The sequence below is a fragment of the Dermacentor andersoni genome, chromosome 8, assembly GCF_023375885.2.
Source record: "Dermacentor andersoni chromosome 8, qqDerAnde1_hic_scaffold, whole genome shotgun sequence".
Lineage (NCBI taxonomy): Eukaryota > Metazoa > Arthropoda > Arachnida > Ixodida > Ixodidae > Dermacentor > Dermacentor andersoni.
In genome coordinates this window covers 94,427,030-94,452,505 of record NC_092821.1, presented here as the reverse complement: position 1 = coordinate 94,452,505, position 25,476 = coordinate 94,427,030, and the positions used below count along the sequence as shown (strand labels likewise).

The 25,476-nt window shown below is 43.4% G+C and overlaps 1 protein-coding gene across 1 annotated transcript; it reads left to right on the top strand.

Annotated features, from left to right (window-relative positions):
• The first annotated feature begins 5,835 nt into the window (after positions 1-5,835).
• LOC129384196 (uncharacterized) lies at positions 5,836-25,332 on the top strand. Its single transcript, XM_055069415.1, has 8 exons — positions 5,836-5,950; positions 7,007-7,610; positions 8,917-9,075; positions 14,568-14,729; positions 20,816-20,902; positions 21,484-21,669; positions 22,534-22,718; positions 24,978-25,332. Exons 1-8 carry the CDS (start codon positions 5,856-5,858, stop codon positions 25,330-25,332), a joined length of 1,833 nt encoding a protein of 610 aa, XP_054925390.1. The 5' UTR covers positions 5,836-5,855.
• Positions 25,333-25,476: the final 144 nt, after the last annotated feature.

Genomic DNA, 25,476 nt, shown 5'->3' with positions numbered 1-25,476 from the left:
AAATAACTCATTGTATAGTTTTCCCTCACATTGTTGCATTTGTTTTGCGTGTGGCTCTGTGTCTTCCGTGCTGTACTCGTGTGGCCATCAATTACGAACTTGCCGAAGCCCTTGTCAGCTTTATTAAACAAGGGATTCATGTCAGTTGCATCTAATACATGTCAAGTGACTGACATGTTATTCGTTTTATCAAAATATTATGGACTGGCAGTACTTGGCAAGCATTAAACCACAATATGTTTTTTATTGCACTTAAGCTGCAGGCGTCATAGATTGCCAGAAAATTTTCATGAAAACAGCCAGGGAAGGCTTGGAAAAAGATCGGGAAATTTTAAAATGGCCACCTAGGTATGCTGTCTCGTTATATGTCATACAAAGTTTCCAGAGAATCTCTGTGTTAAATATACTTTTAAAACGTTTCACTTCATAAAAATTGAGGGGAATTGGTTCTATTTATTGAAAAAAAAAAAAGTCAAGCATATTGACAAGGCATTTCTTACTCAATATGTTTTTTTTTGCGTTACCTAAACGTCCTGAACCTCGATATCCGAGAAAAAATTTTCATCTTTCAAAGCACATTAAATAATTTACTGTCATAGAATTCATTTGAACTATACTATCAGTTCTGTTTCCTAGGAGGTGCATATCTTTCGTGCCATGACACAAAGTGCTCGTGTGGTATTTCGGGTGCTCATGTGGTATACCTAACTTGGAAACCTGGTAGCATGCCCAAGAGGCCTCATTACCTGTAAGAAATTAAGTGACAATATCAATACAGTCAACCCATCTGCCTTCTGTTGGAAGGTATGGCCAATGACCCATTCATTTAAAAGTATTAGAAAGGCATTTCAATGTGTATTAAGCAAAATAAATTACAATCTTAGGCATGATACTGTGAATATTCCAGTCACGTCTTCTGAAAATATCCCTCTGCACGGGCATACTTAACTACCAGCCCAAAAAAATGTACAGACAGCCCAACTGGGTAACGTTTCAGCAATAAATATAGAGACCATTTGGGATAAGTAGATTAATGCATCATATATGAACTTTTCATAAAAGGGAACATACTGTTGCTGGCACGAGCAGCAGTTGTGACTGTTTAATTGTTCACCATACCATGCAATAAAACATTGTATAAAAGTACTGATTTGTATTGACAAGCAGCCATTAGTCATAGTTAAACCGCATTAAGTATTGACTTAGATGGTTTGAGCAAATATATTAAGCTGCCTAATGAACATACAAAAATACACACTTGTTATTTTTGCCTCATTTTGCTGCATCTACTTATTTGCAGCATACACCTGCAGCACCTTTGGGTCTAATGACACAAAGGTCAAGGCCAGCCTGGCGACCATGCTTGCCAAGGAGTAGTGTAAATATTTAATCTGTTTCCACAATAGCATAAGACATGAATTTAAGGAATTCATCTATTATATCGAGCAATAAAAACTGTTAACGCATTGCCGGTGCATTTGTTTTGTTTTTTGCTCTGCATGATTCAGCACTATATAAATTTTTTCTGTTTGTGCAACATATATGAAAGTACAGCTGGTTCAGGAGCATTATTAATCTACTAACGGTAATGCCTAAGTGCAGAAGAAAAGGAACAGGTGCACATGCATAAATACGTTCAAAACGTTTTGCTACCGCATGTAAAGAAAAATGTAAACTAACTTGTAGATAGCCGCTATGGAGTTATGGCCTTATACACTCTTTGTAGACTTGTCTATAAAATGTCTGTCTTAGAGTGTCTATAGATTAATGAAAATTCATGTTTGTTGACAAATGTCTGCAGGATGTTATAGAAAAAAGTGTATCGGATTATAAAGTTCTGTTTGTGTAGACTGAAGTCTATAGAATGTCTATAGACTATCTATATACATTTTTCTATAGACATTCCATAGACTTCAGTCTACAAAAGTAGAACTGTTCTACTTTTGTTGACTGAAGTGTATAAAATGTCTACAGACAAATGTCATCTATAGACATTCTATAGACTTCAGTCAACAAAAGTAGAACTGTAAGCCTATACACTTGTCCACAGAGATTCTGCAGACAACTGTCTACAAACATGAATTTTAATTAATCCATAGACACTCCATAGACTCGGACTTTTTATAGACTAGTCCATAAAATGTGTATGGATATAAGTCTATAGACAGTCTATAGACAGTCTATAGACTCAGACGTTTTATAGACTAGTCTATAAAAAGTGTATGGCCATAAGTCTATAGACCGTCTATAGACTCAGACTTCTTATAGACTAGTCTATAAAAAGTGTATGGCCATAAGTCTATAGACAATCTATAGACAATCTATAGACAGTCTATAGACAATCTATAGACTCAGACGTTTTATAGACTAGTCTATAAAAAGTATGGCCATAAGTCTATAGACTGTCTATAGACAGTGTATAGACAGTCTATAGACTAAGACTTTTTATAGACTAGTCTATAAAAAGTGTATGGCCATTAGTCTATAGACTAGTCTAAGGAAATGTCTATAGACGGTCTATAGATTTCATAGACAAATGTCTATAGACTGTCTATGGACTTTCTATAAAAATTTTTGTAAGGGTAAACTGCCAATGTTTATCCACCCAGAGCAGATTAGACATTTCAGCTGATAGGACAGCGTGATGGTGTTACTGCGTTAGTTTAGGAGCTCATAATAAATAAATATAAATAAATAAATATAGACCTCGATTTCAATGGTGGTTTATGCCCCCCACGAACCGAAAACACAAATTTTCCTTCTCTCCGGGATTGTCATGTTATGATAAAAATAACTCTTCATTAGGAACTGAAATGCAATCTCTCATTATACCTCGTCAATATCTCTTGCACTTGTTAACAATGTAAAACCATTACTTTCTACTGGGTATGGACAAAAAGAGCAGGCAGTATAAAAATTATTGTAGGATGAATAATATCAGCAAATAAGAAAGGTACCATATATTTAGGACTAATACTGTTATTTTTTGCGTACTTGTCGTCCGCTCATGACAGAATATATAGTTTAATACTGACACTTTTTGTTGTCATCCTTTAGGAGTATGCATAAGAAGGGCTGACTTACCCTCGGGCTTGGTGAAATAACATAGTCCGCGGGTAGCAAACGCTGCTGTGAATATCTCAACCATGGTTTGTCGTACACCGGGCATGGAGCTCGCAAGCGGATCGCGAAGTCACTTTTATTTAAAACGCTCTCTTGTCAACGGAAGACCTGTCCTCATTCTCTTGCAGACTCACTATTTCGTCAACGGACGCACTATTTCGTCATTCCCTTGGACTACTGCTATTCGTCGATAGCTGACATCAAGCTCCGGTCGGGTACATGCCATAGATACCGCGGCTGCCGCGAAGTGCCGCTACGAGTCCACTGACAAAGCGCACTGCAGATCGCTGACGACTACAACGCTTGTCTAATGTTTAGCGCGTCGTAGGCACTAGGAGGAGGAAATCAACTTTATTAGAGATCCTGCAGGCCACGAGAGCTTTGGGCTTTCATGGAGTGGGCGTCTCCCACGACGGAACCGGGAGGTTGAGTTTCCTGGCGGCGTCGTGGACCTGCTGGACGGCCCAGAGTTTGGGAGCGAGTTCTTCGCTCCGGATTGCTTCTTCAAACTTGCGCTTGTCCTGTTCGTAGTTTACGTGAGCTTGCGAGCACGGCCAGAGTAAATGATATACGTTAAGGGATCTATTGCAATTGGTGCAATAAGACTTGTCGTAGAGCTCAGGCATGTAATGGTGTAGTCTGTTTTGCGTGGGGTATGTGTCTGTTTGTAGCATTCTCAGTGTAACCGCTTGAGCTCGAGTGAGCGTGCGGTGTGGCGTGCTATACTCTCTACGTTGTAGGTAGTAGTGTTTAGTGATTTCATTGTATGTAGTGGGGGCGTCCTTATTCTCCGAGTGGTCGGGTGAAGCAGCGCGGTCTGTAAGCGCGCGCGCAGCCTCGTGTGCCGCCTCGTTAAGGTTGGGGACGTCGCCGATCTTTGGTCCTAAGTGTGCCAGAAACCAGTGTATGACGTGTTTCTTAATCTTTTTCTTTGTAACAATTCTGAGAGCCTTTGCGCAGACCGTGTCCTTTTGGAAAGCTCTGATAGCGGCTATGGAGTCACTGTAGATATGGCAAAGATCGTCGTCGGTGAGCGCAACCTGTTCGGCCTGTTCAGGCTTCCTTGCGATTACCGTGGCAGCATGTCTTGTGGATCCGCGGCCGTCCACAACCGCCACTGCGAAAGCTTTGTTTCCCGCGTATGCAGCCGCGTCCACAAAAGCTGAGCACTAAAAGCGGAAGTCGTGACGTCTACGTTAACATCCAAAACGAAATTTGAACTGCGCGCCATGGTGAAATTTAGAAGGCGGAGCGTTGTGGGTACGCCCCACTGCGCCGCAGCCTTCGCACTGCGAGGCATTGAAGAAACGGAAGCACAGCAGATGTCGTGCTTGACTGCAATTAACTGCGCTTCCGCTGAACGCATAGATGTACTTTTTTGCGGCGAACTATTTCTTAAATAGCGAATTTTCACTTCAAATGCCTTTCTCCACTTCGATAAAAAAGGGGTCCTGAGCCCCTTTAAGAATGATAGACTGCTGGGGGAAGTGGTATTTCATTAAATATAAAGGAGCGCCAGTGTCGAAACATAAGACCAAGGGAGCTATAACGTAAAACTATTTCAAAATTTTCTATTCCAACTCTGCAATCAGCCCTCCACGATTGCTCAAAACTTCTTTGGACCATCCGCACTTAACCTGTCTGTCACGCGACGTCACGAAACCCGGGATAGGTCCCCACATGATATGACATGTCCGCATTGATTAAGCATGGTTTGATCGAACAAAAGAAAAATGGTTATTTATGATTCGACCCCTTTTCGCCATTAGTCCTCGGCTATTGGTCAAAAGTTTTCGAGCTGCACCCACTTCACCTGCCTGCCACGCGATGTCAGAAAACCACAAAAACTCACGCGTCAAAGTGACATGTACGCGATAAAGATGCATTAATATGCAGAACAAAACTGAATTTTCTTCTGAATAGCCGCAGGCTGCCCCGTTCCAAAAGGAATAAAAGATGGCTGCCATCGATCGCTCAGGCACTGGTGACTCACACCTGCCAGAGAGCATGAGTTTGTTTGCGTATAATAAAATTTCTTGCGTGGCCATGTAACGTTTTCGAGCACTTTCGGCCCGTTTACAACCTTGTTCTGTCAAATCTTCTTTGCTGAGGATCTGTTTCAGCGTCGTTCTTAAGCTTCCGTTGCATGCCGCCGCCATTTTCGACGAGCCACCGCAAGCTAAGTAAGGCAAAGCGGACCAACCACAGACGCCGGCACCGCCTTCTTCATCCGGTTATCGACTTTCAGTGCAGTCGCTCTCTGCCCCATGAATCCCTCTCCACTTGAGCGTGCTCCTCGCCTCTTGTCAGCCAATTAGATAAGACAAGCCGCTCAGTGTAGGCAACGTTATTAGTTTTCAAGCAAACAAAAGTGACCTCCTATGAACGAGCAGAGCGTTTGATTAGTCTGTTCAGACAACCCTGTTGGTGACTGCCCGATCCTTGGATCGGCGGTTACGCAAATTTGACGTCAGGAGTTTGGAATAAAAACATATTGGAACAGTTTTACGTTATAGGGCCCCAAGAAGGCGACAACTGAAGCGCTAACTAAACACTTACGGTTTATGAAGGATGTTTGTTACTAATAATAAGGTTGATTGTGAAGAGTTGATTGTTTATAATTAGGCTTCACATGCATTTCACATGCTGGCCAAGATACGGGTTCGGAGTTCTGAGGGTAGAAGCTAAAGAAGAAGACGACCTAACCTTTGCCGCGTTGTGAGCGTTGCGGAATGGCTAGAAGTGACGAAAACACAATAATCTCCCCTGATGACGAGGCAGACGGTAACGAGAATCTGCCTATGAAAGTCTACAAACCGAGCACCTGGTAAGCGCATTCTACTTTTATACGTGGTCAGTGATCTCTGATACCGAAATCTGTGCCTCCTCGTTGATGAATAGTTGAATGAAACAGAAGACGTCAATCCTGCTGTATGAAGGGCCCACTATTAATGGTGCTTATGGGAAACCATGGGAAAGTGGCACGTCAGTCTCTGACTGATGGCATAAGTAAAGGAGTAGAGTCAACCCTGACTAGTAAGCAAAAAAGCGCTGCCTGGCTGGCTCTGACTGAATCCACATTTCAGCCCCAGGCCCTGAGAAATGTTTTGATTGTTTCTGCCCACAGCAAATGAGTGTGGTGGCAGCAAGGTCATGAATTTTCTGCTAGCAGTGTGGTGCTATATTGCCAGCAATGGCACGGCGCATCGTCAATATCCTTGTGTCCTCGACACTGGCGCGTGTCCGATTTTGCAGTCTTTCATGTCCTACGTCTTTCTTGGTGCTAGTTAAGTATATCTGAATTCTGGAATTCCGACAACCTAGCCCAACATTATTCTCTAAATGTCCACAAGATGTTCACAAAAGCATGGAGTGGCGAACTGAGTTTACGCCGATGGTGAACAGAAACAAGCTTGGTCGCAGGGTCGTGACTAACGAGTATTTATTTTACAGGGAGCTTCTCCAAGCAGTGGCAGTGCTTTTTCTGTGGAAATTTGAGAACACGTAATCATACTCATCTAGCTCCCACAAGACTTACCTTAGGTCATTCATTCTAGGCCCAACAGAATATCCAGTATGCGTGGTGACCAAGAACAGCTGCGTCAATTTTCTTCAATTTCCCGGATACGCAGAAATGGCTTCAAATGCAATCGCCCTTGTGCTAATCAAGGTTAACATCCTCTGCGTGTTAATATGCTTCATCGTCTCACCTCTATTGTGCACGCGCGAGTGGTTCGGCGTCTGCAAACTCTCCCTAGTTTAATGTCTGCTTTATCTGCAACACACACTGTGCATGCGTGCAAACAAATTTACTTGGTTCCACAATAATCAAGTGGCGGTGAGGTTAAATCATTGGCACCTGTCGAATATTTATTTTTTGCAGGACATCGCAACCAGGTGCCCGTTTGACCAAATATGGACAAAGAGGACAGCCTGCTGCTGCACTCCTGCGAAAGCAACGGTCCGGCACAGAACGGAGCTCTGCAGCACCATACGTGGACCGTCCTCGGAGCAGCGGGAGTTACGACGTAGATGCCCCTTTTACAGAACATGAAGAGGGATTACACACAGCTACAGCCGTCCCGCGAAAGGAATCAAATGCAGAACTAAGCTCTGAAGCGCAAAACGCCGATGGCCCTCCGGACAGCGGGAATTATGGCATAGATGCAGGTCCGACTCCATATGGACTGGGAGGGCAGCGCGCTACTACAGTACCCGAAGTGCGACTAGGAAATACAAAACGAAGCTCTCCAGCGCAACCCTCTGATGAATCTCACAGCAGCGGGAGTTATGACGTTGTCGATGACGAGACGCGAACGGTACAAGATAATGAAGTATTTAGTGATGTGAGCAGCAAAGGCATCACATCAAATTATATAACGGCTCCAACGTCCTCATATTCTCCGGAAAGGAAGGCACATTTGGATATTCCCGAGACTGAACAACGAGGAGAACGTGGCGATCAATCTCTGTGGCGAAGTTTGTTGGTGAGTGTCTTGAGTTCAGAATAAAATTGGCTGCAGAGCAAGTACTTGAGTGTGTGTGTTGGGGGGAGGGGAGGGGTTATGTGCGTGCATGTGTTCCTATATAACGAGTCGAACCTCAAAATAGCTTGCCCATTCACCATAGCCAACATTAGCCAACTTGCGAATCTATATTGGCATAATTATGGCATTTATAGTAAGCCTTACTGCTTATATATGGTTATCTGATTAAAACAACCTTGTCTGTGGAAGCGCAATGTTTAGGAATAGGCAGCGCAGCATGGCTACTCCTAGTGACAATATTGCGCGTAATAAAGCCTAACTATGCTCACGCGATCACGAAATTTGTGCTTTCTTTTAGGTGAGCAATATGAAAAAAAAAAAAAAGGCGGTTAGTGTAGGGTCAGGCTACAATGCACGGCAGGGTTGTGCTTCTGGTATTTGTGGTGTGGTGCAAAATTTTTGAAGATGTTCTGCGTCGGTGCATTGAGTTTTGTCTAGGAAATTCCTTCGACTATATATGAAATATTGGAAGGCTTTAGTCCTATGCATTCTTAGTACTTTCTTTTCTTTACGTTCGTTTTTTTTTCTATCATTGGAAATGGCCACTATTGGTGCCTATATGTTCCTTTGTGAACTGACCATGATTTTTCATGTCTAATAGTGTCTGACCGATCTCGCAGACAGCGCGCTCAAAAGTAGCTGTAAAAACCGCACGGTGCTACGGTACGTGCGTGCGGTAAGGCCGGCGGTACTGACGGTACCGTACCACAGGTGCTAGTACCACCCATAGTAGAGTATCACCATACAGTCATATGACGGGTGCCTGTGTTAGAACCGGTGTTAGAGTGCCACCTTGTGGGACTGCATGGTGGTATGGTTGTAAGGGGGCCGCTATAAAACACCTCCCCACGTGACAGCTAGCGTTTTGTGGCGGCGTCCTTGAGATGCTACACTTGTGGTTGAAAAGAAAGAAACAGGCGCCATCATTCAAGATGCTGCGCCAAGCAGAGTTGGTCTTAGTTACTTTACTGCACCGGGTTGCGAACTGGGACTTGAGCTTGACTTAACTGCTTGGCTCCCACGTATCGATAAAACACAGTAGAATGGGGCGCGCCACCCGTAAACATTAATCTCACATAGTGCTACAAATAACCACTTCCCAAATCTTGCTAAATGAATTATTGTATAGCGACTGCGGTTGTTTCGTCTTTTTTTTTTTTCTGGCTGGCTTCGTGTTTCGTAGACTTTTTGTTGGTTGCCCTTATCTCGAGCCACGCTTTATTTCCTCTCCCTCCTCTCGGAGCAGGACGCTACCAGCATACGAGCCACTCTTCCTGACGCGCCGAAAGAGCGACGAAGTATGCCGGTTCAAGGCAGCCAAGGCTTGGCTTCAGTCCCCCGAAGCAAACACATGGGCTCCATTCATGTGACACCTGGGTCGAATCTGGAAGCTTTCTCCCGAAAGGTGCTGCTTTTAACGACCACTTGGTCCTATTAATTACTATTATGCTGCCAGAGCCGCAACCAAACTCACTGAACATTTCACTAACTTTTTTTGACAAGCAATAAGAGACTGGGACACTATTCCACGCAAGACAAACACATCGAAAGAAGGCGGGGATGAGTACCAACTTCATGGTAGCACCACGCACGTGTTCAACAGTAAACATGAACAGTCCTTATGAGATTATACAAGATATTGCACAACGCAGCAGTCAACGGGATCCTGGACAAGAAGTTGAGACGGCGCGCGCTGATGGTGACAAGATAATCACTCTTCGTCATTCCTTCTAGTCCTTGTCTGGTTGCGCTATCTGATGTGCACGTAGTTCTGTGGAACACCACGTAGCCCTATCCCAGACCGTGTTGGGGATAAGGCGCCCTATAACCTAAAGCTATTCAAATCCGTTTCTGTTTCTATTGCGCCATTAGCCCTCCGTGACTGGTGAAAGAAAGTATTGATGCTGCGCCCACATCGCCTGTCTGTCACACATCACGAAAACCACGAAAGCTCCCTATCTTAGGTGAACGTGTGAAAAAATCTGAAATACGCATTTCTCACCGTTGTGCCTCCCCTATTGGACAAAACTTTCCATACGTGCCTATTTCATCTGTTCTTGCCGTTCTGTGACATTACATGACAAAACGGCCACACCTCAGTGCGGGCAAGGGACGTCTACGGACTAAACATGCATTATTATGCGAACAAAAGTGCATGTATTTCTTCAATTGCCGGAGACTGCTCCATTTAGAGTGGAATAGAAGATCGGTGGTTGACGATCGCTGTGGCTCTGGCTGTTGGCGAGAATGTATTTACTTGGGTATGATAAAATGAAATTCGAACCGGCATGTCAAGCGACGATCAGTGTGTATTCTGAGCGAAATAAAGTGAAGCTAAATACTTCCCGTTAACGCTCAATGGAAGTTGCGTAAGTTGCGTAAGTTGCGTAAAAATTTGTTTGCTCACCTCGTTATATATCCCAATTCCCAGATTCTCGCTTCATCCCGGAAAATGCAATACTCCTCTGTCGAATTTACACTTCAGTCCGATACCTCAGTTCATCTCGCACAGCTGTATATGCGCAAGTAACGGTAACGCAACTCGTAGTGCTCATCACAGTTTTGGACAACGGCTGCCATCTTATGCAAGCTGAGCTACATAAATTTGAATTGTAATCAATAGTTATGTCACTACGGCTTTAGAAATCGAAGTACTTAATTTAATTCCAAATGCAATCCAACCGCTTTTACGTGGAAGGGTTACAAAACAATTCTGATTTCAGTATAGCGCACACTTCATCTGTTTATGCCGAAAATGAAGTTGCGATAAGGCGCTTCTAAGAAAAAAAAATCGTGCAGTAGCTACCGAAGATGATTATCTAAGTAAGCGAATAGCTTTGTTACGTCGCTGAATTGCCCGTGTTTCGTTCAAATGCAAGATATCTACTAGCAAGCCTCTGAATACATGCTTGTCAAGGCAATAATGGTATTTTGATGATAATGCATGTATTCGTTGTATAAAGTTTCGGTCATTAAATGCGAAGCTTTCGATGGAGCAATAAACACTGCCAGTTTATATCTTACTAGGTTATCAATACTGACTGTCTCACTGAACCGACAGCCAATCGCGCACACCACAATAAAAGAGTACCTCTCGGAGTAAATATTAGCACAGCAGTTAGATATGGTTGCTGACGTGTCGTTTCACAGTGCTGAAGGCTGAACTTTCTCTTCTGATCCAGTTGTTGCTGCCATTTCCCACCCCCTCTTCGTAGTATAATGTTACCGAGACCTTTTGTTGCGTGGACGACGTCGCTGTGCCGACTATTCTGAGGATCAATTTTGGCGGCATTTTCATCGCCTCGTTGCACACCGCCGTGATCGCCGAGGAAGCAAGCTAAGCAAGATAACTGAGACTAATCGGAGGTTCCGTATCCACTGCCCTCCGCCCTGCCTATGTTATGTGACGCCGGGCTGGTGCCAGCACCGCTCTAACCTCTCGGAGACCCCGGTAAAACCCTCCTTGCTTGGCCACTAGCTTGGTCCGGCTTACATCCTTTCCACTAATGAGCACTCATCGCCTCTCGCCAGCGAGGGAGATAAGGCAAACCTGACCCCTCAGGCAAATTTCGTTTGAAAACCGAAGAAACTGGACCGACTGGGCCTCGTCAGAAAACGTTGTAGGTTCCCGCCTACGCTTACTTGGGTGATTGCGCAAATTTGACGTCATGAGATTGGAATAAAATTACAATGGAATACCTTTACGTCATAGCTCCCCATGCGTCAGGCTGCGTGGTTTTTCCTACAATCTCCAGCTGGTCTGCTCAGCTGTAATCTCTTCCCAAATTTACAAAAATAAAGAAAGCCCTGGGTTTGCTTGAGGTCTTCCCTGTTAAACTTAATTAAACATTTACTAGAATGAACTGTGATCATTCAGCTAACGTAGACTAGATGGATATAGTAGATGCATTTGTCCAATATTTGTGATTTTGGCTCCTAACTTTCATGGTTGCTGTTTTACTGTCCAGTTTAAAATTTCAAGCTAACTATTTTTTTCTAACAAGGCAAGAAAATGTAGCTTTCTGCAGCCGGGCCATGTGCCAAATACTTCTCAATTGTTTCACCACTGAGGCAAGGTTTTGTTGAAAACGATCACTTGCAAGTCGCAGAGCCATTTTAAGCCAGAAGGGCGAAGTTTAGCCAAATCAGTCATGTCACTAACAAACTGGCTGAGCCACCATGCTGAACCGCTCCTACTAGTTATAGCGTTCTCTTTAGTAATTTTATACGAAACCATGTTTCGCCTACCTTTCCTAAATATCGCACTAAATTTTGCCGGAACAAAAAACAATGTCGAGCTGTTGTAGCGCTATAACAGAAGCCAGTATACTCCCTGTACTTTTACGCTGCATCTACTCACAGTTTTACAAACAGGTTGCAATTACAGTTAGATCCACTCCGAACGATGCAAACGGCCTAGAAGCGTACGGAGCACTGTAGTTTTATAAAAACAAGGTAACAGTATTTCACATTCGTGAGTTACATAAATAATGACATAAGTGTAACGTGTGCAGATAGTGTGTAAAAAATGTGCCCCAGTATTGCAAGACATATTTAACACACAGGTAGTTCGGCATAAGAACAGGCAAGATTCAACGTTTGCGATATGCAGGTTGAGCGAAAATTACGAAACTCAGCGCGAAACTCAAGTCTGCTTGAAGCCATTAAAATAGTGTGCCACTATGTTGGCTGCATACACTAGTACACGTATACATAGCACACGTGAAATTGTAATATACACTTGACGCTTAAATTTTTCAGCATTCAGAAGTCATATTCAGAAGTCTATAAAGATAGTGTCAACCTGGTTGTCAACATCAAGGTTAAGGAAAATGTCATGCGTAAACTCAACTGCGTTGTACTATAACCACACCTGCACCCATGCTATATTTTATATGGCAGATTATGTGATTCCAGAAAAAGTATTATGTGTTTATGAATGATATGTTCTAATATTTTTCATGATTCTGAAGTTATTGAAATCGGTCTGTAGAACGACAAACCGCTTATCACCGGATTTATAAAGTGGAAGCACTTTAGCTATCTTCCATGAGGAAGGAACAGTGGTGGTAGATGATAAAGATTTGTTGACTATGACCATCAGATATCTGGATGGCCACAAGGAACAGCGAACCAAGAATGCATTGTGTATCCCGCGCGGAGCGGTGCATTTCTTGATTTAATGCGAGGTTAATTAATTATGGGGTTTTACGTACCAAAACCACTTTCTGATTATGAGGCACGCCGTAGTGGAGGACTCAGGAAATTTCGACCACATGGGGATCTTTAACGTGCACCTAAATCTAAGTACACGGGTGTTTTCGCATTTCGCCCCCACCGAAATGCGGCCGCCATGGCCGGGATTCGATCCCGCGACCTCGTGCTCAGCAGCCCAACACCATAGCCACTGAGCAACCACAGCGGGTTAATGCGAGGTTAAGAATGTCTTCATTGCTTATGGTAATCTCACAGATTGCTTCACAACGAACTATATTGGTAAGTGAAGGAATGAAGTTGTTATCGGGTACAAATGGTACAAATACGGACGGAAAACACTTTTCGAAAGCATCTCATATTGCAGACGGCTCGCTGATAACGTCATCAGCAATTTTGAGTGAAGTGGGTGATGCATAGCGAGGCAGACTAGAAGACCAATATTTACGAGGGTTAGTTCTTTACAGATCAGGCAGGTAAACGCGTAAAAAGGATCTTTGCGCGTTTGCATTTATAAATTCATTTTTTTGCCCTGTGAGATCTGTCCAGGTTTAGGATCGTTGGTTCGTTGAAAACGCCTAAGCCTAAGGACATGACGAGATAAATGCAAGATCTCACGAGTCATCCAGGGAAGGTTAGCATTATTTTTGTTAATTTTAATGGGCACAAATAGTTGGATAAAGGAAAACATCCTGAAAGTAATTAACACGACAATTTACATCCTCTCTATCTGACAAAGATAACATAATGAAATTATGAGCTAATGAGCTAAGAGATTAGTAATAGAATTGTCGTCCGCACGAGTGAATTCAGGGAAACTAGTAAACGTGCAGGTTGGTTTGGATATTGGACAAGAGAGTGATAACAAGACGCCTTTATGTTTCCTAATTGCTGAGTTACAAGATGTTTGAAGCTCTACCCGAACGTTTTCAAAGAACCCGCAAATTCTCAAACTAGAGAAATTTTCATAGCATTTGGAAAACAAGGCAGCACGGTGGAGCTCGTGGCAATGGGGGAGCGCTCTCTAAAGTTGATGCCGCAGTTGGGGAAGCTGAATGAACGTGACATCATGCCAGCACGTGAGGGCTATTCCGTGGTAGAGTGAGTAGGGGAGTGTTTTATGATGTGATGTTTAGGGTATAAAACGAACATAATAGCAGTATTCAGGTTTTATTACTGTTATCGGAACTCACGTATGTTCGTGATAACATTTAGTTGAGTCATGCTAGGAAACCGACTTAAAATGTTTTGAGAAGTATATTGTAGCAAGTTGGCCTATCTAATAAGCCCGCAAGAAAAATTTCGCGTACATATGAACAATATTATGCCATCTGGGAAAATACGTTTATGTCCAAACATGCGTGAAACGCCAGGGACAATGTTCCGTTTTATAGCGCTACAAGTGATGTTCGCGCAAGTTACTCATGCATTGGCCAATAGACTGCGTCTAGTATGGTACTGGATGCTCATTTCAACTGATCGCACAAGAATTCCTTTAATTGCCACAGTTATCATTCCGAAATGAAAGCATCCTTTTTCGTGCTATTACCCTGTACAATTCTTGTCCTGTCCTCATTACCCTTACCTTTTCGGTCTTTACTTGTTGGCACAAAGGCACGGTTGCACAGACTTGTAAGTGATGCAGATATCAACCAGGGGTTCCGCGTCCTTCTGTCTATGCAGGAAATGGCCAACATTCCAGCCTTGTATCCTGATGGGCCAGGAGAAAATGATCCTGGCATATTCTTTTACGACAACACGCCGTCGCGTTTGTTGCACCGTACCGCCAGGAAAATTTCAAACGTCGTGGCGCCTCCAACCAGCCCGAATCCACTCGGAAAACAGGTTTTGAGAAAACTCACGTTTTACTTGCTTGTTGCTTTTCTCTGTAATATTCGTTGCAACTACTCTATCAAGGGGATCGTTTCACGGGTACCATTCACTGTCAGCCAGTTTTGAATCATAGTTGGCAGTGGTGCACCCGTCATGAGCAGGCCACCCAAATGACTAGCGGTCACAGCCACGTTGCTGCTGTTGTGCATCGCTTCCACTTGACTCTCACCGTTTGCGTCAGTTATTCACAGCAATAAAATATTCATTATGCAAGGAACTCCCTCAGGCCGCCTCAGGTATTCTGTTGTTTTTACAAAAGATCTATACGTTGAAATTCACACAGCTTGGTCTGTGTCAAAATATTTGAGGGAGAGTTGGAATTTTTTTAGAAGATGAAGTGAAATGAACCAATGTTGGTGAAACTAATTCGTGTGTTACTGAAAAATTTTCTGCATATGGCGAAAGTATTCGTGCGCTCAATGTCTTTTCAGAGGATTGATGCAAATTCGACATATATTAAGTAATATTACCACGAGAATGAGAAGGTAAACATGAGAGATCATTTACACTGGAAGCAGATTCTTTCATGATATGGTGTTTCATTCCAATAGCATAGAACAAACTGGAAAGTACATTGTGTAGGTGCGCTCAATTTGTGTACTGTCTTCTATTTCTTTCGAGGTCTAACGTTGCACTAAACACTATAGTGCGCGCGCTGCACCAGCATGAAAACGATAACTTGACTTATGTTCTAACAATGACTTTTGCAGTCGCCTAGGTCTCAACCACAGCAACTGCCATTGGCTATGCACTTCTCGAGTTGAACAATACCGTCCATTGACGTCTGCAGTTTTTTCTGCATAGGAAAAAGAAAACAACCGTCTGTAAATGTAAATGGCGCGAGCTGCCCCTTTAACGCGCCCTGTCATATATTGTGTCTTCCAACGAACTGCTTTGCTAGTTGTATTGATCCAAGCACTATTTGGCCGTGATTCGAGACTTCACCACAGCGATAATCACGCTATTCTTTCCCCAATCAAATCTCGTCATTCTCAATTACTTAATTTAAAATATGTGTTGGTCCTGTGATTCTGGACACTGCACATTCTTTAAGTGCTGCTTAAAAAAGGGGCCACACAGAAAAGAACCACTTCCCACTCCGGACACTAGACAGTCAAGTCACAACTAAATGAAGCCACGATACCACCGCGGGTATGACAACCCACTATCTATTTCACTGCTTCATAACAATGATTCGCTTTTACCGTATTTCGATTGTGTTTAGAATTTTGGTTCCGCACACTCAGAAATACTTCTCTGATTAGAAACAATCGCAGCAGAATTTAAAATTTAAAAATTTTTCTAATCGCAAACGTAAGCCGGACATCATCCATTTCAAAGATGGACTGTCACGCTATTTAGGACTTTTAAATGGTTAGTGTAAAGTAGAAGTCCTAGGTCTACAAAGAATAAAAAGTGCTAACATGCATCAGAGCACCCTAACTAATTGACCATGATTGCTTTTCTAAGAGACCGTATTTGTTTAGTTTGCCAGCTGTGTGTAGTGATGTCATCACGCCCAAGGCGGTGAGGTACGAGCATAGCATCATAACGTTTTGGCACTCTTGCCTCATAAGCTGCTACGCTCTTCCGCACCCTAGTAGCATCGTAGCAGACTACCGAACTTAAGTACAACAATGGATAGAATTCCGACGTCCTATTCATCGGCGCTGGGCTTCCAACTGGGAACAGTTTCCGTTCATCATATCTTCCTACCATGGGCCGATGGTGTTGATAAAAACATGCCTGGTCTACTTAGCAGCTTTCATTTCCCACCGATCTATTTCACTGTTTATGTTTTGGGCAAATTATGTTGATTTTCAAAATTAACATCATCATCAACAGGCTATTTTTTGTCCATCGCAGCATGAAGGCCTCTCCCTGCGATCTCCAATTACCTTTGTCCTGCGGCAGCTGATTCGAAGTAGCGCTTGCAAATTTCTTAATTTCAATTCCCCACCTAGTTGCCGTCCTCGACTGCGCTTCCCTTCTTTTGGGTCCCATTCTGTAACCATAATGGTCCATCGGATACCTAACGTACGCGTTACATGACCTGCGCTGCTCCATTTCTTTCTCCTAATGTAAATTAGAATATCGGCTATCGCTGTTTGCTCTCTTATCCACATCGCTCTCTTCCTGCCTCTTAACGTTACGCCTAACATTCTTCGTTCTACCGCTCTTTGCGCGGTCCTTAATTTGTTTTCGAGCTTCTTTGTCAGTCTTCAAGTTTCTGCCCCATATGCCAGAACCGGTAGAAATCCGCAGAGTAAAATCAGCCTCTCTATATGGCTTCCACAGATTACCAGAAGGCATTTGATTCAGTATAGATACCAGCATTGATATAGGCATTATATATTCAACGAGTACAGAGGCGTACATCAATATTTTAGGAAATATGAAGAAAAGATTCCACAGCTACCCTAATCCTCCACAGTAAACATATGAAGACACCAATAAAGAAAGGGGTCAGACAAGCAGACACAATCTATCCGATGCTATTCGCTGCGGGCTTGGAAGAAGTATTCAAGCTATTAAGCTGGGAAGTCTTAGAAGTAAGGATCGACGGCGAATATCTCAGCAACTTTCGGTTTTCAGATGATATTGTCCTGTTCTGCAACACTGCACACGAGCTACTACAGATGATTAAGGATCTTAACAGTGAGAAAGTAAGAGTAAGGTCGAAGATTAACATGCAGAAGACAAACACAAAAGCAAGGAAACAAGAGTTCAGTATCGCCATTCAGCCTCTAGCGTCTATGAAGGGGTAGGTTTACCTAGGTCAATTACTCACAGGGAACCCTGATCATGAGAAGGAAATTTACAGAATAAAAATGGGTTGGAGCGCATTCGGCAGACATTGTCAGATCCGGACTGGTAGCTTACCATTATCATTAAAAAGAAAGGTGTACATTCTAAAGTAAACACGTTTTCAAATGCAAACTCAAATTCATGGGCTGCCCGGAACGTGCAGAAACACCAGCACCACGGTTTTCGAGCAATACAACGTGCTGGTAATGGCTCAACATGGTGCTTGCGGTGGATGCGAACCATGTCGTTCGCTGACCACCGTTAGCCGAAAAAGTGGTCCTTAGGGGTTCAAAAGCACAATGCTGTTGTTATTCCAGACGATCGTCCCAACATTTTTTTTTTGTCCGTGAACGACCAAAAGCGGCCTAACGAGCACTTCACCCGAACATGTTAGGGATATGGCGGACGACAATGGCTGCGAGAATACGGAAGGAGATGTTGCAGATGTTGCAAAGAAAGCAAGCAGACTAGGCAAGCTAGAACGCGTGTCAGAACGTCGCTATGTACGTCCAACATGACCACCATCTGTGCCACGACGACATGACATCTACGCCTACCGGCAGATGAAACCAATACAGGCTCGCTGAAATTTAAATTACTATGAGTGTTTCGAGGCTGGTCAGTATTTATTCAAGGGTTTGAATGCCTATAAGACCTTCATTCAACGCAAAAAAAATGAAAGAAAAAGTCGGAAAGGCAATCTCCGTGCTCCTTCGAAATGACTTCATTTTCTGGGGTCTGGGTCCACATCCACACTTAATTCGCGCGCTAAGACGCTTCATAAGAGAAGAAGCGCTGGCCAAGCCAACCAACAATTGCTTACACACTTTACTGGCTAACGATAGACCGTTCTTGCAGATAAGCATCGCCGATTTGGCCTCTGTAATTCCTAAACAGCGTTTCTAATCTTTGAAATCAACACTCTGCCCAGTAGTATGGAAGCAGAACAGACTGCTGGGTGAAGAAGTAGGCAGGAAGCACAGCTCTGCGTGAAGAAACAACTGAAGAAAAGACGGGTGATGATTGTGTCGTTACGTATTGCTGGTGCTCCCATTGACAATGCCGCCCAAGAATCGCTAGACAAGAAAAACAGCCATGGCCTTACTGTAATAGCCATATATCTTTCATTCTCCTCGCTCCCATTCTGACCTCGTGCTAAAGAAAGAAATGTAGCGTACTGGAAACCGTATTTAAAAACAAGGGTCGCGGGTGCACAAGCAGTTAAAATTGCCTACCAGGACTCTTGAGCGATCGGGGGTCCTATGCAGGATGTCTGAACGTTTTCGCTCGCTTGGCTTTGTTCGACGGCAGTCGGCGAATAAAGATAGTTCGGAACGCGCGAAAGCTGCAGACAATGATATGTAAAGATAAAACCACGTATATCAACACGAGTGCAGCCTGCGCACGCCGCTTTCTTGTTTCAAACATTGAAAACGGGGCAATGCTATGTGCATGTGGCCCTTAGTTGTTACCAATAAAATATCGCAATACCACGACTGTCCAGCTATCTATCTAAACATTCGGTTCAAGCTTTCTGGGGCGTATCTTTCTGGGGCGTATCTCCTCTATCGGGCATTATCTGTCTATCCACCGTCGGATGCGAATGGTGCATACGCGGTGCATTCCCACGTCAACATTTTCTTTCTTTCGAATACGTTAAATTATTTTTTTTTTCTGTAACTGCACTTCGGGATAAACAAACGATAAACAAATGAAAGACGGGAACGATGCTTTGGCAACGTGTATCCGTTTTCGGTTCCCCATGAGGTAATAAAGCCCAGGTAATGATAAACAATGAGTCAATCTAGAGAAGCCAATGACACTGGAGGGTTGAACTTTGTCTCGGTGTTGCTCATTCATCCGAGGGCGGCACGAGAGCTCGCGGAGATTCCGAACTTCGTGAAACTCGGGCCTTCCTGCATAGTAACCATGGAATCAAAAGAGGGAACCCTATGAGCGTGCAGCTCCATTATATGAAAAAGCAAAAATACACAATGACGTCCCATTACCAATGTGCTACTATTGCAAATTCTATTCTTTATTTCATTAATTATTATTCTTTGGGTTTCTTTTTCTTTCATTATAATCTAACGAATGCACTTTTTAATTAGGTGAGTTCTCATACGACCATATTTCTTTTTTTTTCTTTTTTGTATGAGGGGTATTTAGCTCTTTGTTTCTACAGGGTGCCCACATGAAACTTTCCTGATTTAAAGATTAAGTAAAAAACTATGATATAGTGTTACCTGAAGTTTGTGGCATCATAATAATGAACTCAAAAAGTCTGGTGGTTTGCGTAGAAATTCACGCACAAATTGTTATTGTACAGCCATAGGTGACTTCGTTTCCGTATACCACACCACACCTTAGGCTATCTCTTTAGGTATCACATTTGGAATTTATTCAGCACCTTACAAAAAACAAGAACAATCGCTTCGAAAATTTTTTTTAATTTCACTTACTTTGCATGATGCAACAAACCGCAGGTTTCGCGGTATCAGTTTTTTTTTTTCATTCTGAAGTCAGGAGGGTTTCATGTGGGCACTCTGTATATTTTGTGATTTTTCTTTAATTCCAAATATTGTACATGTGGGTTCACATTTCCTTTGCAGAGCTTGAACGCAAGGAAATACTACCTAATGCGTTACATTCCACTCGTGTCTGAACATTTCATTTCGATCTTTAGTGCACTTCTGTATAGTTCTTATTCCTGTCTTCTATTTAACTCATATGCCGTATAACCCGGAGCGCAGACCCAGTCAAGCTACCCACTGTAGATTCTTGCGTGGCGTCCCTCCCAACTCGGAGGAGAATAAAGTGTGATTTTGATCAAATTTCAAGTGGAGTAGCGTCATCTGCCTCGTTATCCTGTGAGGAAGAAGCCGAGTTGGCTTGAAGACCTCAGATGCACTATACTCGGCTCTATGTCACATTCCATCCTGTTAAACTTTTTTTTGCATATCTCATTCCACTTTTTTTCTTTCACTGCTTAACAGTGGCTGTTGCACCTAATAATAAAATGTAACCGTGTAATCGTTTGCTGACGGACTCGCGAAAACAAAATAAAAGCTATATATTATTCCGAGAACATTTACGTCACTTATTAGGAGACGCCTCATTTGGCCGTTATCGGTGCGCCAGACCATGTTTTCGGTCACTAACAGCAATAACGAAGAGCTATATTTAATAATCCATGACTCTATATTTATTATGTCTCTTTAAACGGCCAGGTAGCACCAGCCGGCGAAGAGGGCGATGAATCTCCGCCATATCGGATAGCCCCGCTTCGTAGCCCTGTCATTGAAAGCGCCGGCGAAGTAAGCGGATTTTTTGTTTATTCACAATCCCTTATCTGGCATGTTTCAACACATTTGGCTGCAATCTTTCATGAGAACCATTCTGGAATCAGATAAATAGCTTGAGGCGAATGACATCACATCTAGGAAACAAATAAAACGTTACAGATGACAACAAATTTGTGCTACTGTCCATGCTAAGCAGTGTGTGTGTGTGTGTGTGTGTGTGTGTGTGTGTGTGTGTGTGTGTGTGTGTGTGTGCGTGTGCGTGTGTGTGTGTGTGTGTGCGCGCGTCCCACGTCAAACGTCACTAAAGGTTTCCGAATCTTCAAGGCTTATAAAAATCATCTTATATTTTATTCTGATAATATCACGGCAGCAAGTTAACGCAGCTTAGTTACCTGCAACTTACTGATTAAGTCCTCGCTTATAAAGAATTTCACCTCTGCTCACCTCTGCGTAGGAGAAAAAGAAAAGCCTCAAAATAGCTTACCTCACTCTAGACTACAATCGTATCACGTAAGCACATGCGTAAACATTCGTGAGCAAGTGCGGTACTCAATGCAAATGGATTTCTTTTTAATTGCAAAATAATCGACAAGGATGAAGACGACGAAAGTGTTGAACAGAGCACTCATATTGGAAAGCACGGCTTGCTATACTATGCCTGGGTGCTAAGCACGGCGCTGTTCATGCTGTTGGTCGTGCCTGCGGCGATACTGATACTATCGCACAGGCGCTCTGATTTCGTCGCTTCTCGTCTAAAGGTCAACGTGACAGCCCCAATGGTGAGTGAAAACACTCTTGTATCACACATAATTGCATAGTAACGCATTCTGGATAAGGCTTCATTGGCATAGAATTAAGAACCATTGTTGTCTGAAACTGCATCTGTCAGGAAACGGTCGACCTTCACGCGTTTACGTGAACCGTAATGGGTTCACATATGCATCTGCAAACTGTTGGCTTCCGTGACACGAAAGTTTCCCCGCTCCACTTTAACATTACCTTTGGAATGAGCAGGTCTAAAGTACCAAAAGCTGTGCACGAAAAAGTCAATGGAATGAGTACAATATTGTTATGTAGGAAGACGTAAGGCTGTTTTCGCCATGTGCTTTACGACCGTGCCATTATGAATGACACACTGCAATACGTGCTTCAATCAAAGCAGTTGTGAAGATATTCAGAGGCACTATATGCTGAGACTGGCAGAAGTTGCCAGCCTCGATCGCAAGGCTAACCTCACCTGTCGTTAGAACTCACCACTGCACCAAACACCAGACGCAATCTCTGGTGAACTATTATGTCACCTATGGACATCAAAACTAACCATAAAACCCCACTCTTTGAGGGAAACACTAAACGGCGCGTGCTGCAAGCAATCGCTGCGATTAGTGTTTTTAATGAGCGTCCGTTCTTTCAGGCAGATCAGATAAGGTCAAACACTTTTTTTATGGCAATGGCTGATCACGTCTTCTCGCTCATTGGCGGAGCGCCATTCGATTTGGCACTGCACGACAATTTAGCAGTACACAGACGTAGGGTATAACACACTGTGATTTTTACCAACCGTCGTGCTAGGATAATTACTGCGCTCACTCCTTCGAACATTTAGCGAAACCACAGTATTTCATTCTTACTTTTTCGAACAGGCTTGTGTTGAAGATGCGAATGACACAGTTATGTGCAACGAGTACCCGAGAACGGTGCTGAGCTTTGAAGATGAGGCCTGGCAGCCGTCGAATGACAGCGCGCCCTTGCCGCCACGTGATCCGATAGACGCTCACCGGAAACCGGCCACCCTCGTCCGGCCGGTTATCTGCGTGCTAAACCTCGGGTGAGGTTCTTTGAGCGCCACTTTCAATATACCCCAACACTGATAAAACGGAATTCAACCAAACCGAATTTTAGAAAGTAGCGTAAGTATTGCAACTGAACTGTAACCCGTTCCTTCACGTACTCAATTAATTCTTCTGAAACACATTACGGATGAGTCAAAATATTTTTTTCGTAATTTACACAGTTATTTCGTGTAAAAGATCTCCAGCAAAGCTTTGTTATTCTAGGAGCTCTGATTTACATGACCTGCGCAACGAATACGATTTTTAAATATAACTATTTACCTGTTTTAAGATTCGCGTATTGTGCGATCAGACAACACTCACATTAAAATTCTCATTGGACTTCCTATTATAATGCGTTGCAAAATATAGTTGCGCCTACAACGGAATGACTTGGTTGGATCCAGAATCGTGCAAGAATCTTATTTCATGCGCGAACGAGAAAAAATATGCAGTGGGCAAAATACGGGCAGCAAAGAATGGGAGAATAATGGACAAATTGACCTGAATGGAAAAATTTGAAATTTCATTTTGCGACATGTTGATTCCTTAACCATTTATTAACCATTAGCTACTTGGTACTGAAATGTAGACATGGAAAACATAGTCACAAAGGAAAGGACACACGTGGCCCTCGTGATCTTCTGGTGTTCGTTCCCGGCACGCCTGTACTTTTGCGCGCCATCACTCTCGGCCGAATTGTCTACCTTCCTGTCGTTCTAAGCTGTTAAACATATCGCGGCCTCAACGTAAGGTGATGACACATTCCGTATTTTGATCACTTAGGATTAACCTGCCTGCTTTTTAGGAATTCCACGAACCCTGGAAAGCAGGTGTTTTTGGTTGTTTTGCAGTACCGGAACAAAGTAACTAAAAAAAAAACTGTACGACGCGCGAAATTTAGGAATTGTGAATTTTCAAGTAAGTCACAATGCCTAGGTTGGAAACAACAGGCTCCGTAAATGGCAAATGTTCTGAGTCTGTAATAGGATTGACCGGTGCATTGAACTATAAGTAATAGTACGTACAGCTTGATGTTGAATGTTTTGTTGTGGCACTTGGAGTGAATGGTTTGTGACACCTCATGTCATATTGCCGCAACAATAGTTTTGGCCTGTGGAAGTAAAGTGAAGATAAAGCAGTTGTACTAAGGTAGGGGACACTTTTTAGACCAACTTGCTTAGCGCGTAGATGCAATTTTGTCTGATCATGCCGAAATACGGGCCGCAATTTTCATCTGAACGTCCGGAAATAATTAAGATTTTTTTTAGCGCCAAAGCATGTATATTTCGATATTCGTTAAGCCTATTAACAAACAATTTGAATTTGAATACCTGACTTGACGTAAAGATTTTCCTGTTATCAGAGAGTAAATGATGTGTTGGGCACAGAGGAAAATGCATTCGAACAAATCTACACAAACTGAAAATAAATGTAGTCCAAAATTGAAGCCGTGTGGAGCACCTGTTTAGTAAGTTTGAAGGTGTTGGTGTTGCCTGCGATACTGCATGCTCTTTGGGCTCGATCCAAGCAACCGAAGATTTTCAGCAGCGGGCTGATGAAGCAGCTGGGAGCACCAGGAGGTGACTCCGACAAAAGTAACGGAATTTACTTCTCGGTTGAAATGCTACTTGCGAGATTGTCGTAATGGCTTGCATCAGAGCTGTCGCAAGCTCTTTTTATTTTTTTATTTTTGCCTTACTAAGAAGGTGGATTCTGTAAACTGTTTCTGTATTTATTATAACTTGCCCTTGGCTCATTTGGGTCTTGCTGAGCGGTATAATTGCCACAAAAGCAGATACACAAAATATCAAATAAACGCACACACGATGACACCGCTGAATCGGATGCCACCGCTTACAGGCTGTTAGGCAACGATTCAAGCAGCCAACCATTTGCTCTCTTCTGGAAACTATTTTTTCACATGGCTCCTTTATGTGCTTTCTGTAGCGAATGTGTGCGGTGACACCAGTGAAACACCACTGCTTGGTTTTGTTTCGGAGCAACAAATTGCGGGCTCGGATCCCCGGCTGCGTGCGCGAATTCTGACTAGACAAAGTGGGCTTTGGTACCACGCTGCGTGTGCAAAGAGAAGAAACCCACACGGACAAATCTAGCTCCAAGCCATCAATTCGTCAGTGCTTCACAGCCCAATTCCCAGCTAGTAAGGAAAGTTGCCCTTATAATTAGGTAACTCTGTTTATCACTGCTAGTTGCCTTAAGCACATGACGTTTCTTGCGATATTGTTATGAAGGACACAGGAGCTCTGGGAGCGATACGTGGTGACCGATATCACGATAACCTACTGCACCGTTCTTCTGTGGGAGAGCCTGTCTCTTGGCACGCCCAAAGACCATAAGCTGGGCCGACGAGGCACACTCGCACTCGACAACGAGAGGTTCGACCTGCTGGTGGACCACACGAAGCAGTTCCGAACAGCGGGGAACGGCAGCCTGCCCATATATGTGACCCTCGGCGGCCAGCGCTCCGACAGCCCGGCGTACGTGAGCATGCTCCATAGCGAACGCTGGCAAGTGTCGGTCGTGGTTTCGCTCCGTCGATTCAACGGCATCCTCCACGTAAGCATCACCATTTGTGAACCCCTTTGACCTTCCTTACTCTGAAGGGGCCCTAGCAATGCTTTCTTCGAAAGCAGCTGCATGGTTCCGTCACCACACTTCTTCTGCGGTGTATTGACTTCAAGCGCTCTGCATACTCCAAATCGCCATAGCTTGCCGATTAAAATGCAGCTT